Source organism: Pinus tabuliformis, chromosome 3_1, assembly GCF_031772625.1.
Source record: "Pinus tabuliformis cultivar Carrire ecotype Pingquan chromosome 3_1, CPIR1, whole genome shotgun sequence".
NCBI lineage: Eukaryota > Viridiplantae > Streptophyta > Pinopsida > Pinales > Pinaceae > Pinus > Pinus tabuliformis.
The window spans coordinates 892,702,301-892,717,364 of NC_142301.1; the positions used below are offsets into that span (position 1 = coordinate 892,702,301).

General features: G+C 38.3%; 1 protein-coding gene and 2 long non-coding RNA genes across 3 annotated transcripts; 2 read left to right on the top strand and 1 right to left on the bottom strand.

Annotated features, from left to right (window-relative positions):
* The first annotated feature begins 1,801 nt into the window (after positions 1-1,801).
* On the top strand, positions 1,802-3,009 carry LOC149190496 (uncharacterized). The gene is made up of 3 exons (XR_016256494.1): positions 1,802-1,888; positions 2,032-2,109; positions 2,245-3,009. It is a non-coding gene; the product is annotated as an uncharacterized LOC149190496 (long non-coding RNA).
* A 1,515-nt stretch (positions 3,010-4,524) lies between these two features.
* On the bottom strand, positions 4,525-8,921 carry LOC149190497 (uncharacterized). Its single transcript, XM_089410528.1, has 8 exons — positions 8,214-8,921; positions 8,099-8,118; positions 7,693-7,996; positions 6,952-7,530; positions 6,178-6,294; positions 5,438-6,078; positions 5,218-5,236; positions 4,525-5,112 (listed from the first exon to the last, which is right to left on the bottom strand). Exons 1-8 carry the CDS (start codon positions 8,919-8,921, stop codon positions 4,525-4,527), a joined length of 2,976 nt encoding a protein of 991 aa, XP_089266654.1.
* Positions 8,922-9,579: 658 nt separating this feature from the next.
* LOC149190498 (uncharacterized) lies at positions 9,580-10,303 on the top strand. The gene is made up of 3 exons (XR_016256495.1): positions 9,580-9,656; positions 9,800-9,877; positions 10,013-10,303. It is a non-coding gene; the product is annotated as an uncharacterized LOC149190498 (long non-coding RNA).
* Positions 10,304-15,064: the final 4,761 nt, after the last annotated feature.

Here is a 15,064-nt window from a genome sequence, read left to right on the forward strand (position 1 = left end):
AGATGTAATTGTTTATGCTTTATTAATAAATCAAATGATATTTTAACATTTACTAATTTAAAAATAATTTATAAATTTTATTTAAATACTAGATATATCCTTATTCCCAATACATAAATATTCTTAATCTGAGATAGATCCTTATTCTCATATATGAATTATTCATATGCATAATATACTTTCAAAAACATACTCTCTAAAAATATATCTTTAAATTTATTAGTAATTTAAAAGGAGTTGTCTTTAATGCAATTTTTTGGACTTTTTGATGGCGGAAATTTTTGAGGTGAAATCTTGATTAAACCTAGGTACAATTTTTGATTGTTTTTTAGTATTGCTTGGTTTTTTTTTTCCTACTTGTGATATCAAAATAATTAGCATTTTATTTTACTTAATTTGATTCTCTTAGTACAATTCTTTTCCTCCCTCTTCTCTAGTAAGATGTAACAATACAATTCTTTTCCTATTTTCTGGTAAGATGTAATTGTTTCTTCCTTATTACAATTTGTCAATAAATGAAATGATATTTTAACGTTTACTAATTTAAAATAGTTTATAAACTTTCTCTAAATATTAGATAAATCCTTATTCCCATACATAAATACTCTTAATTTGAAATAGATCCTTATTCCCATATATGAATTATTCATAGGCATAATATACTTTCAAAACTTACTCTCTAAAAATATATCTTTAAAATTTCTTAGTAATTTAAAAGGAGTTGTCTTTAGTGCGATTTTTTGGACTTTTGAGGTGAAATCTTGATTTGTATTATTTAAACTGGTTTTTTGACTGTATATCTTGAAAAACCCTAGAGTACTTTGATTGTGCAAGGATTACATATAAAGCTTGTGATTTCAATGAATTCCTATAGAATTTTGAAGAAATTAGTCCAGACCACCGGAAAAGTTTCCAAAAAGTCTCACTAAAAACAAATCGATTTAAAAACATATCAAACTTACTATCTATAAATATATCTTTGGAATTTATTAGAAATTTAAAACCCTGTTTATGAGTAATTACGATTAGGAAATTTATGTAAAATTTAAAAAATTAATTTTTCAAAAAACAATGTATTATTTATCATTTATATTTAACTAGTTTCAGCTCATTTCTTGAAATAGTTATGATTTATTTTTGCATTAAAATAAATCATATTTAATTATAATATTAATATTGAAAAATACACAAAATTTAAAATCTTATATTTTAAAACAATACTATAATATCTATATTTTATTAATTCCAATCAATTTTTCTAAATATTTCAATTTGTTATTACATATAAAATAAATTATATATAGCGCATGGAGCTTAGAGTACACTGGTGTCACGATCTACCCAACATCTATATAAAAAAAAAAAATTAAAACAGTATCATGGTTCCACTACTTTATAACCATACATTCGGTTTCCAGCACATATGTATATAATGAAATGCATCCTATTCCATGGTTTGATAGTGCTGTTGACTATACATCGTATAGCAGTTCCCAATGTAATAAAATTCTCTCCTTGAGTTACGGTTTGTGAACCATTTGGCAACCTTAATATATTGAGGGTTAAGGTAATGACAAATCCCATCATCGGTGCCAGCTGATGCACGGAATCCTCCTTACCTCACCTACCCGCACCAGGTGGCAATCTACCGTGCTGAGGCCACGTGATACCTTGGATAAAGTGCTAGGGTTTGCGCGCCAACTAATGAACGGTGTGGATGGTAAGATGAGATCCGAGGGTCCGGATCCATCCAAGGGTTTCCCGGTGGTTTATATGCCGCTAAGCTATTTTTTCGTTGTCCATTTGCACATGTTCTCGGAGGTGAAAGCTGTTCAGCTCGGCGGTGACCCCTTTGCTGCAGCTATCAGTTCTGCAGCGCTCCATTCAGGTATCTTCATAACCACAGACCGCCGGCTACGGTACTCTTCCACTACTGATTGGGTTTTATAAGTAGCTTTCTTAGTATTCCGCGTTCAATACCAGTTCATTAGCTCTGTTACTCAAACTAATCCTCCGCTTTCACTGTGTTAGGGAATTGCTGCATCGTGTTAGGGATTTGCTACAAGTCCGAGCTATTCAACAGAGAATAGACGGCCGCGGCTTCTCCAGGTATTTACCCACCATAACTTTAGCACGAATTGGCTTTTCCGTTGAAGGGTGAGAGTTTTTCCTTGAGTATTATGTAGAGTTGATGCTAATAGATGAAGGAGACCCTTACAGAGGTTTTTTCCTTAACTGCTTCAGGGTTATTCTCTTGTGCAAACCCTGGCTCGAAACGCGGTCGGCCCTTTCTTGCCGGCACCTGCGTTCTCATGGTCTCTACTTTATGTGAAATGGTTGTTTGGGCTTCATGCCAAGTTGCTTGTATGTATTTATTTGTTAAATGGACCACTTTCCCATGACTGGAACCTTTTCGACTCACGGTTCACAGGCCGTCATCTCCTTCTATCTTCTCATACTGTTTGGGAATGTTAACATTGAATCATAAGTTGATGTCTGTAATTTGTAAGAGAACGAGTCCTCAGGGTTCTTGATTATTGTACAGTTTGATACTCACAGTGTTTTTCGGTTAATACAGAGTCATATGTTTTTCTATTGAATATGATTTGTATAATTAAATGCTTACAGATCTTGGCATCAATCCCGTGTATTTTTATGCGCATTGCATCATATCTCAGACACGTTGGAGCTCGATGGAGTCCACCGCTTGACAATGTTTTGATTAGGGTTTATTGTCACAGTCCTGTAACGGCTCGACGGACTTTGTCTGTTAGAACAGCGGCCGCATGGCTGTCACCACTGTGGGTTCTTTATCCGGGAACATCATGTTGCCCTATGGATATTAGTACCAACCCGCACTCTGAAGCAAATGCGCTCAGACGGTGGCATACAGTTGAGGGTTCATTTTTGTTTTCGAATGCAATGGCATGTAGTCTTTATTTAACATAAGAATGTATCCACTGTTCAGAGCTTAGATGTATAATCCTTCTGTGAATGAAACCCCTGTTTCAAGTTTATACTTATAATCTTTAGATGAATATAACCCCTGTTTTCAAGTAAATGGAATATGTATCCCTGGTATCGAGTGGATTAGATCTTCGGTTACAGCTTTGTTATATGTTATGATAATGGTACTTCCTCAGTTTCTTGTTCTTGTTATTTTTAGAATCGCACGGATTCATTGGTCTTCCGGATAATCCACTGTTATCGTTGTGCAGCGAGTTCTCCGCTGTTGCACAGTTTGATGTGTACTTATCTCATGCATTTTCATTCACACAGTTACTATCTTCCCGAACTGGAATAATTTCTATGAATAAAGCACGTTCTCAGCTTTTACACAGATGCATGCATTAATTTCTATTCCATTAATAAGCATTGGTTCTCATACACCTAACTTGCAATGTTTACGTTTATATCAGATAGTCTGTAAGCACTGATTTCTGCACTTATAACATGTATCAGTTCTCCTACATTCACTTGTAACGCTTACAGCGGATAGTCTCTATTTTCTTGCTTAATAGCTAGTACTAAAATGCTCTTCGTACTGGTTACTAACAGTAATTATACTTTTGCCTTTTTAAGCAACAGAGAACTGGTTTTTTCATTTTCTCTTAAACTTTCCAGAACACAGAATAAGGAAAACTAAATCTGAGTTATACTTTTGCCTTTATAAGCAACAGAGAACTGGTTTTCATTTTCTCTTAAACTTTCCAATACACAGAATAAGGAGAACTAAATCTGGTGTTCAGTTCGTACCTGGTTCGCCAGCTACAGAAGTTAATGCTCCAGACGTTCACCTGTAGTCATATAATTGCTCTTATCCACCCAGCCATGAGATCCATCAATTCATTGGATTCTCCCCCCGAGCTGTCCTGCAGGCCTACAGCCCTCAGCAAGACTCAAGCACCTCAGTGCCTAGGTTATCTGGTCCTTACCAGACGTAACCCTTTTCTCTTGTTTTTTTTTTCTTCTGTCACACAGAATTTTTCCTCCCCCCCTCTGTCCCAACAGACCAGGGGTTTTTCCTCCCAGGACTTTTCCTGGCTGAGGGTTAGTTTCCTTTTCAGTTTCTATAACTGTTTCTTTTTCCAATCCTCCCTTAGGAGACTGCCAGCATATATCCAAAATATCTTTCATTTTATAAATAAAAATAATATCTTTTAACAATAGTAGTTAGCAGTTCACACTAATTTCTACCATGGTAACTTTTATAATTACAAGTTTTTACGGGGTCATTACATCTTCCCCCCTGGGATTGGACATCGTCCCGATGTCTATTCCCATCAAATAAGTTTGGGTACACTTTCCTCATAAGCTCCTCGTCTTCCCAAGTGGCCTCCTCAGGCCCATAGTGCTGCCACAGCACTTTAATTTGGGTAATAACCCGTTTCCGCAGCCGCACTTCTCTCCGGTCGAGAATGCTCTGTGGTTCGACCAGAACCTCGCCTTCCGGTTCGACCTGCAGACAATCAATGTTCTTAATCAGTCTTCCATTAAGTATATTGACACATACAATCAACGAGGTTAATTCTTACCCGAACATCTTGCCATTGGATCACATGTTTGGGATCGTACACATTTCTTTAGAACAGAGACGTGAAACACGTTGTGAATTCTAATATGGCTTGGCAAGGCGAGTTGGTAAGCCACCGGCCCCACTCTGGCCAAAATCTGGAAAGGACCAAAGTACCGAGGAGCCAGTTTGGCGCAACCACTCCATTGTAGTGTGCTCCTTCTAGCTTGGATCCTTACAAACACATGGTCACCCACCTGGTATTCCTTAAACCTTCTTTTCCTGTCGGCAAAACTTTTCTGCCGGTCTTGTGCAGCCTTCAAATTGGCACGCACCTTTTTCACCGTATCTTCCATCTCTTTAAGCATTTCCGGACCCAAACTCAACTTATCCTCAGGCCCACCCCAACTTGAGGGTGTGCGGCATCTTCGCCCATACAAAACCTCAAAAGGGCTTAATTGTGTCGAGGTATGATATCCATTGTTATACGCGAATTCAACCAGGTGTAAATATTCTTCCCATTGGTGTGGTTTCATCATTACATACGCTCTCAACATATCTTCCAGCACTTGATTTACTCGCTCAGTTTGGCCATCGGTCTGTGGGTGATATGCTGTGCTAAAGTTCAGCTGTGTTCCCAACTCAGCGAACAACGACCTCCAAAAGGTGGAAGTGAACTTTACATCCCGATCTGAAATGATTACCTTTGGTAGTCCATGCAATCTGAACACATTTTGCATAAAAAGATGAGCAATTTGCACTGCTTTATAGGTGGATTGCACGGGTATGAAGTGTGCCGCTTTACTCAACTTATCTACCACTACCATGATGGAATCATGGTTTTTCCTTGTCCGAGGCAAACTTGTTATAAAATCCATGGAAATGGTTTCCCATTTCCATTCCGGAATAGGCAACGGTTGTAACAGCCCGGCTGGATGCTGGTGTTCTGCCTTAATCTGCTGGCACTCTAAGCACTTTGCCAAATACTCAATCACTTGCTTCTTCATTCTAGGCCAGAAGTATTCTTTCCTTAAAGCAGTGACCATCTTTTGGTACCCTGGATGGCCAGTATAGTGGCTGGTATGGAACTCGTCCAAAATCAGGTTCTTAAGGTCATTTGAATCGGGTACATATAATTTCTTGTTAAAATGTAACATGCCAGCATTGTCCAATGTATAACCTTGCTGCAAGGTTTCATTATTTAATTGCTGTACCTGCTGTTTTAACTGCTGGTATTCAGCATCCTGATTTGCTGCTGATTTAATCTGCTCAAACAGAGAGTTCCGCCACTTGCTGACTGAAAGTTCACACAAACACTGCACTTTTCGACTCAAGGCATCAGCCACCCGATTCTCCTTGACCTTTAAGTGCTTAATCTCGAAATCGAAACCACTTAGGAAATCTGCCCAACGTCCTTGTCTTGCATTTAAGGTAGGTTGGCTGAAGTAATTGGTCAAACTGTGGTGATCTGTTAACAACAGAAATTTCCTCCCCAAGAGGTAATGCCGCCACATTTTCAGAGCATGGATCACTGCTGCTAACTCCAAATCGTAAGCAGAGTATCTCTGCTCATGCTCCTTTAGCTTTCTTGATTCATATGCGATTACTCTTCCTTCTTGCATTAATACTCCTCCCACCCCCTCTTTACTTGCATCAGTGCATACCACGTAATCCTTATTAGGATCTGCTATTCTCAAGATGGGTGCAGTAGTGAGTAAATGCTTCAACCGATCAAAGCTCTGCTGACATTCTGGTGTCCATTTAAAGACCTTTCCCTTTTTCTGCAAGGACGTGATAGGATAGGCTATTCTTGAGAACCCCTCCACAAACCTTCGATAGTAGCCTGCTAGTCCCATAAAGGATCTGATATCAGCTACATCCTTGGGTATGGGCCACTCCATGATAGTTCTTATCTTCTCCGGATCTACTGCTATTCCTTCCTTAGTAATCACATGGCCCAAATATTGGATTTCCTCCTTGAAAAAGTCACACTTACTAAATTTGGCATACAGCTGATGCTCCCGAAGTGTTTGCAGCACCAACCGGAGATGTTCTTTGTGTTCCTCATGGGAACGAGAATATATCAGAATGTCATCTATAAATATCAGCACGAATTTGTCCAAGAACCTGTGGAACACGCTATTCATTAAACACATAAAGGTGGCGGGTGCGTTGGTCAAGCCAAAGGGCAGCACCACAAACTCGTAATGACCGTAGCGTGTTCTGAAAGCGGTTTTGGCAATGTCTTCTTCTTTAATGCGGATTTGATGATAACCAGATCGCAAATCGATCTTAGAAAACACCTTTGCTCCCTTCACTTGATCGAAGAGTTCGTCAATCCGCGGCAGGGGATATTTGTTTTTAATCGTGAGTTTGTTCAGCTGACGATAGTCTATACACATACGGAGAGTCCCATCCTTCTTTTTGACAAATAGTACCGGAGCTCCCCACGGTGACACGCTGGGGTGGATATAGTTCTTTTCCAGCAACTCTTGTAGTTGCATTTTCAATTCTGTCAACTCAGGTACACTCATCCGGTACGGTGCTCGTGACACCGGTGCCGCTCCTGGTGTCAACTCTATAGTGAAATCTATATCCCGTTTCGGGGGTAATCCCGGTACTTCTTCAGGAAATACATCCACAAATTCTTGCACTACCGGGATATTGTCCAATGCAGCTGTCTTATTCTTCTGATCTGCATACCCAACTTGAATGGCGTAAATCTGACACTTGTTCCTGAGACATTTAGCTAGCTGGGAAGCAGTGATAGGCCGGATCTGTACAGGGTGTTTAATCCCTTGTAATTCTTGCTGCTGTCCTAAGTAATCCTTGTAATAAATGGTTTTGGTCTTGCAGTTCACCAACGACCAGTGCTTTTCCAACCAATCCATGCCAATCAAAATGTCATAGGACCCCAAGGGAAGCACATTCAAGTCTGCTGTAATTGACTGTCCCGCTATGCTAAAAGGACAGTTATTTATTTTGGCTAAGACTCTTCTTTTAGCCCCTGTGGCTAACTGTACCAGCCATGGGTTCTTAAATTTTTCAGAAGATAGCTTACAATATTCTACTACTTTTGGGCTAATATAACATAAGGTAGCTCCTGGGTCAATAAGAACAGCTATGGAAAGATTGGAAATTTTACCTTCAAACTCCACCATGCTCGGCTGGTATTCCGCTTGACGGTCCTCCAGAGCCGCGTTAATTCTTGGCATGCTGCGCGCCATATCTCCAACAGTTGATGCTTCTTGGATCTGAGATATCTGATCCCCTCCTTTACGCTGAGGGCAATTCTTTACATAGTGTGGGCCTCCACAACCCCAGCATTGGACTGGAGGTCTGGCCACTCCTTCAAGGTCTGATCTGGCAGGTGGTTCACTGATTCTGCTCTCACTTGGTTTAGTCCGAAAAGTACTCTTTGCTATATTTCTGCCAATCTGCCCTTTACCAGCAACCTTGCTGCCACTACCACGACTTCCCTTGCTGTTACCAGCAATTCTATTGTTTTTTCTTTCATTCCACCTTTTATTTGAAGTATCTCCTTTCTGCTTGTTTTGCTTTGCTGATAACAGATTCTTGCCTTACGAATCGCCTCGTCCATTGTCCTGGGATTATCGAACTCAATACGTTCTCTTATATAAGCTGGTAAACTGCTCACAAACCTCTGCACCTTGGCCTTCTCCTCCTTGATATATGGTACATAGCGAAGCAGGGAGGTGAAACGGTTAATGAACTCGTCCATGGACTGCTGTCCCAGTCGCAAATCATGGAACTCCCGTGCCTTCTCATCGTAGAAACGTTCAGTTAGATATCTCTCCTTGATGTACTTCTGGAACTTTTCCCAAGTTATGTTCTGCTCGTTTACTCCTTTTACAATTTTTATTTCTTCCCACCACAGGGTAGCCTTGCCCTGTAACTGGAAAATGGCCAGCCGCGCTTTCAGATTTTGATCATACTCATATAGCTGGAAGTACTTGTTAATGTTAATTAACCAAGCCTCTGCAGCTTCCTCCTGTTCTCCGTCAAAATGTGGAGGCTTAATTTTCCGGAATTCTCCTTGTAATTCCATTCTCTGTCTCTTTGGTGTCTGCTGTTCCACTACATTGTCGGAATGATCTTCCTTTTCCTCTGAAAATTCAGGTGCGTAATTCCGCTCTTCAGTTGCCCTTTGCTGTTCCGCACTAGGATTGGCTAATGGTGGGTTTTGTCTTTCCGACAGACTCTTTAATATTCTTTCCTGTTCCACTGTCAGTCGCGCGTTGTCTTCCCGCAGACGCGCCATTTCATCTTTCAATTCTTGAACAGTTTGCAGTATTGCTAGATTGGTACTGCGCGACTCCGCACCAAGCTGTATCCACAGCTCTGGATTTTCCCGAGGAACACCACCTGCTCCCTGCATTCCCTCCATCCTCACTATTGGCTGTTATTGTTGTGCTGTACCTGTGTTTGTTTCCTAAATAATAGACAGAAACCAATTAGCTGAATTTAACTCTTTCTCATACATGTATTATAAAATAATTCTCATGCAGCTGGAAGTACTGCTCCAGAGGCCACAGATTTGAGACCCCTGCTCTGATACCACATTGTCACGATCTACCCAACATCTATATAAAAAAAAAAATTAAAACAGTATCATGGTTCCACTACTTTATAACCATACATTCGGTTTCCAGCACATATGTATATAATGAAATGCATCCTATTCCATGGTTTGATAGTGCTGTTGACTATACATCGTATAGCAGTTCCCAATGTAATAAAATTCTCTCCTTGAGTTACGGTTTGTGAACCATTTGGCAACCTTAATATATTGAGGGTTAAGGTAATGACAAATCCCATCATCGGTGCCAGCTGATGCACGGAATCCTCCTTACCTCACCTACCCGCACCAGGTGGCAATCTACCGTGCTGAGGCCACGTGATACCTTGGATAAAGTGCTAGGGTTTGCGCGCCAACTAATGAACGGTGTGGATGGTAAGATGAGATCCGAGGGTCCGGATCCATCCAAGGGTTTCCCGGTGGTTTATATGCCGCTAAGCTATTTTTTCGTTGTCCATTTGCACATGTTCTCGGAGGTGAAAGCTGTTCAGCTCGGCGGTGACCCCTTTGCTGCAGCTATCAGTTCTGCAGCGCTCCATTCAGGTATCTTCATAACCACAGACCGCCGGCTACGGTACTCTTCCACTACTGATTGGGTTTTATAAGTAGCTTTCTTAGTATTCCGCGTTCAATACCAGTTCATTAGCTCTGTTACTCAAACTAATCCTCCGCTTTCACTGTGTTAGGGAATTGCTGCATCGTGTTAGGGATTTGCTACAAGTCCGAGCTATTCAACAGAGAATAGATGGCCGCGGCTTCTCCAGGTATTTACCCACCATAACTTTAGCACGAATTGGCTTTTCCGTTGAAGGGTGAGAGTTTTTCCTTGAGTATTATGTAGAGTTGATGCTAATAGATGAAGGAGACCCTTACAGAGGTTTTTTCCTTAACTGCTTCAGGGTTATTCTCTTGTGCAAACCCTGGCTCGAAACGCGGTCGGCCCTTTCTTGCCGGCACCTGCGTTCTCATGGTCTCTACTTTATGTGAAATGGTTGTTTGGGCTTCATGCCAAGTTGCTTGTATGTATTTATTTGTTAAATGGACCACTTTCCCATGACTGGAACCTTTTCGACTCACGGTTCACAGGCCGTCATCTCCTTCTATCTTCTCATACTGTTTGGGAATGTTAACATTGAATCATAAGTTGATGTCTGTAATTTGTAAGAGAACGAGCCCTCAGGGTTCTTGATTATTGTACAGTTTGATACTCAGTGTTTTTCGGTTAATACAGAGTCATATGTTTTTCTATTGAATATGATTTGTATAATTAAATGCTTACAGATCTTGGCATCAATCCCGTGTATTTCTATGCGCATTGCATCATATCTCAGACACGTTGGAGCTCGATGGAGTCCACCGCTTGACAATGTTTTGATTAGGGTTTATTGTCACAGTCCTGTAACGGCTCAACGGACTTTGTCTGTTAGAACAGCGGCCGCATGGCTGTCACCACTGTGGGTTCTTTATCCGGGAACATCATGTTGCCCTATGGATATTAGTACCAACCCGCACTCTGAAGCAAATGCGCTCAGACGGTGGCATACAGTTGAGGGTTCATTTTTGTTTTCGAATGCAATGGCATGTAGTCTTATGATCTTCGGTTACAAGCTTTGATTATAATGTTATGATAATGGTACTTCTTCTCATGATAATTCTTTGTTCTTGTTATTTTTAGAATCGCACGGATTCATTGGTCTTCCGGATAATCCACTGTTATCGTTGTGCAGCGAGTTCTCCGCTGTTGCACAGTTTGATGTGTACTTATCTCATGCATTTTCATTCACACAGTTACTATCTTCCCGAACTGGAATAATTTCTATGAATAAAGCACGTTCTCAGCTTTTACACAGATGCATGCATTAATTTCTATTCCATTAATAAGCATTGGTTCTCATACACCTAACTTGCAATGTTTACGTTTATATCAGATAGTCTGTAAGCACTAATTTCTGCACTTATAACATGTATCAGTTCTCCTACATTCACTTGTAACGCTTACAGCGGATAGTCTCTATTTTCTTGCTTAATAGCTAGTACTAAAATGCTCTTCGTACTGGTTACTAACAGTAATTATACTTTTGCCTTTTTAAGCAACAGAGAACTGGTTTTTTCATTTTCTCTTAAACTTTCCAGAACACAGAATAAGGAAAACTAAATCTGAGTTATACTTTTGCCTTTATAAGCAACAGAGAACTGGTTTTCATTTTCTCTTAAACTTTCCAATACACAGAATAAGGAGAACTAAATCTGGTGTTCAGTTCGTACCTGGTTCGCCAGCTACAGAAGTTAATGCTCCAGACGTTCACCTGTAGTCATATAATTGCTCTTATCCACCCAGCCATGAGATCCATCAATTCATTGGATTCTCCCCCCGAGCTGTCCTGCAGGCCTACAACCCTCAGCAAGACTCAAGCACCTCAGTGCCTAGGTTATCTGGTCCTTACCAGACGTAACCCTTTTCTCTTGTTTTTTTTTTCTTCTGTCACACAGAATTTTTCCTCCCCCCCTCTGTCCCAACAGACCAGGGGTTTTTCCTCCCAGGACTTTTCCTGGCTGAGGGTTAGTTTCCTTTTCAGTTTCTATAACTGTTTCTTTTTCCAATCCTCCCTTAGGAGACTGCCAGCATATATCCAAAATATCTTTCATTTTATAAATAAAAATAATATCTTTTAACAATAGTAGTTAGCAGTTCACACTAATTTCTACCATGGTAACTTTTATAATTACAAGTTTTTACGGGGTCATTACAACTGGTGTATTGTTAAGACACTTTGTGATGTGAAGCTCACTAGTTCAAAATTCCATACGAGATATTTTGACGTCTTAGATGTCTTTGCATCATAGTTTCATAGATCCTTCCTTCGCACTTTCTCAAACTAAAGATTCAACATACAATCATCTCAAAAGTCACATAACTTCACAAACAAAAAAATAATATATATTTAAAGTATTAATATTAAAAAGTTAAAAAATAATATCAAATTAAAATCAATATATCAACTTTTTTATTAAAAATATTATTGTAAAATTCAAATTAATATATTGAAAAATTTATGCAAAATTTTAAAGTTTATCTAATGGATCTTTAAACTATTCCTACCTACTTTTATATATCTTTAAACCACTCCTATCCAATTTGAGAAATAACTACAATTTTTTTAAACTATTCCTACCTACTTTTATATATCTTTATATCACTCTTATCCAATTTGAGAATTACGATTTTTTTTGAATGCATGAAAAACAATCTAAATTTATAGAGTTTATATTACAAATTTGATATATATATATATATATATATATATATATATATATAGTTAATCTAAAAAATTATAATTATTTATGGAAATATTTATAGAATTTATATTACAAATTTGATATATAATTTTTTTTAATTTAATTTATAATTAATTTAAAAATTATAATTATTTATAGAAACATCTAAAACCTAATAACATAATATTTTATGATAAATTCTCTATTATGAATACTCAACTAAGTTTCACCTATCAATTATTTTTTTAAAGATAGCTACGATTTTTATGTATGTAGAAAAATCGACTATGTTTAAATCATTTATATGGTAGAAACCAAATTTATTTTCCTAAAAACAACCTCCAACAAAGAATAAAAATATCTGGAATTAGCGAAAAGGAAAAAACCTAAATCGTGAAGACGGTTCGCTTTTTGGAAAAAAAAATATGGGCAGTAGTTAAAAAAATGGAGCGATAATTATTAATTAAATTTCCATAAACTCTTTCCTAGTCCAACGCTCGTTTTATAACCTAAACTAACGTCAACCGCGTGACTTGGTATTCAGGTGCGGTAAAAAAATTCAATTAAATTTCCATAAACTCTTTCCTACTCCAACGCTAGATTTATAACCTAAACTAACATCAACCGCGTAACTTGGTATTCACGTGCAGTAAAAAAATTCATGGACTTTTTCCTATTCCAATGCTTCTTTTCATAACAATCTAAAAGCTCATCTCCATATGTGTGCATGATTTAAAAAGAAGAAAATTAGTGAGCCAGCACGAACTTAAAAAAACATCTCCCAGTACGTAGGAACAGTATCATTTTTTAAAATTTAATATGACAAATTCTGTGCAAGTAAAATTTCAAAATAAATATAGCACAATTTTCCAAATCAATTTTATCCCCAAACTGAGAAAATGGCAATGATCTGTCTATAGATAAAATAAATCGTGCCGTTCCTTACAGATTTCATAAAATACTAATTTCAACATAGATGCAAAAATGAAATTGGGTTTTCCTTGTGGTAACAGGAAGCGAGAAGAAAAAAAAGTCATGACTAATTTCAACATAGATTCCAGAAAGAAATTGAAATGCGAAAAAGAAATTGGGTTTTCTTTATGGTAACAGGAAGCGAGAAGAAATAAAAGTTCCATGACTTCTGTATGTTCTTATTCTGATATGAATTTTCATTTGTCATGCATAGTATGAAAAAATGGCAATGATCTGTCTATAGATAATATCTATAAATCGTGCCGTTCCTTACAGATTTCATAAAAGACTAATTTCAACATAGATGCAAAAAAGAAATTGGGTTTTCTTTATGGTAACAGGAAGCGAGAAGAAATAAAAGTCATGACTAATTTCAACATAGATGCCAAAAAGAAATTGAAATGCGAAAAAGAAATTGGGTTTTCTTTATGGTAACAGGAAGCGAGAAGAAAAGAAATAAAAGTTCCATGACTTACGTATGTTCTTATTCTGATATGAATTTTCATTTGTCATCCATAGTATTTAGAATTACTTTAAGAAACTCACCTCCATAAGATGCGATGCGATCACATGTCTCAGAAAATGATACCTTACATCAATGTGCTTGGTTCTGCTATGATAGGCAGGGTTTGTAGCCAAGTGAATAGCGCTTTGACTATCACAAAGTACATTCACTTTCTCTTGCGTCCTTCCAAGCTCATCGAGCAAACCCTTTAACCAGATTGCTTCTTTACTGGCATCTGAAGCAGCTATATATTCAGCTTCGGTAGTGGACAACACAACTGTTTCTTGAAGCTTTGACATCCAACTAATTGCTCCACCTGCAAGAGTAAAGACATAACCTGTAGTACATCTTCTTTTGTCCAAATCACCTGCATAGTCAGCATCTACATATCCGCAAACTGATCCTTCACTACCATTAAAGACGATGCAATGGTCACTTGTGCCTCTTAGATATCGAAGCACCCATTTCACTGCTTGCCAATGTTCTTTACCTGGATTTTCCATGAACCTGCTGACAACTCCAACTACATGTGAAATGTTAGGTCTTGTAGATACCATCGCATACATTAAGTTGCCTACAGCGTTTGCATATGGTACATGAGACATATACTGCTTTTCTTCATCAGCTCTAGGACTCAAAACCGAAGAAAGCTTAAAATGGGAAGCTAAAGGAACATTAACAGGTTTCACATTATTCATAGAGAACTTTTCAAGTACCTTCTCCACATACTTCTGCTGTGACAACCAAAGCTTACCATTTTTCCTGTCTCTGTGTATCTCCATGCCCAAGATATGTTTTGCTGCTCCAAGATCCTTCATATCAAACGTCCTAGAGAGTTGAGCCTTTAACCTGTTGATCTCTTCCATGCTTTTTCTTGCAATAAGCATATCGTCAACATACAAAGCTAAGATAATGAACATGTCATTGAAACTTTTGAAGTACACACAATGATCATACTCACTTCTTATAAAGTTCTGGCTCACCATGAAGGAATCAAACTTCTTGTACCATTGTCTGGGAGACTGCCTCAGACCATACAATGATTTTCAGAGCTTGCAAACTAATCTTCTGCTGCGACCTCGTACAAAACCTTCTGGTTGTTCCATATATATCTCTTCATTCAAATCACCATGTAGAAAAGTTGTTTTAACATCTAACTGTTCTAACTCAAGATTAAGCAATGCAGTTAGTGCCAACA

Bases quoted from the DNA above. Each gene is read 5' to 3' on its own strand.
- LOC149190497 (XM_089410528.1), bottom strand. From the start codon at position 8,921: ATGGAGGGAATGCAGGGAGCAGGTGGTGTTCCTCGGGAAAATCCAGAG. The intron at 8,119-8,213 runs GTACCATATATC...CGATAATCCCAG, and splicing joins TCACCTCCCTGCTTCGCTAT to GACAATGGACGAGGCGATTC. The intron at 6,079-6,177 runs GTATGCACTGAT...GAGCATGAGCAG, and splicing joins ATCCTAATAAGGATTACGTG to AGATACTCTGCTTACGATTT.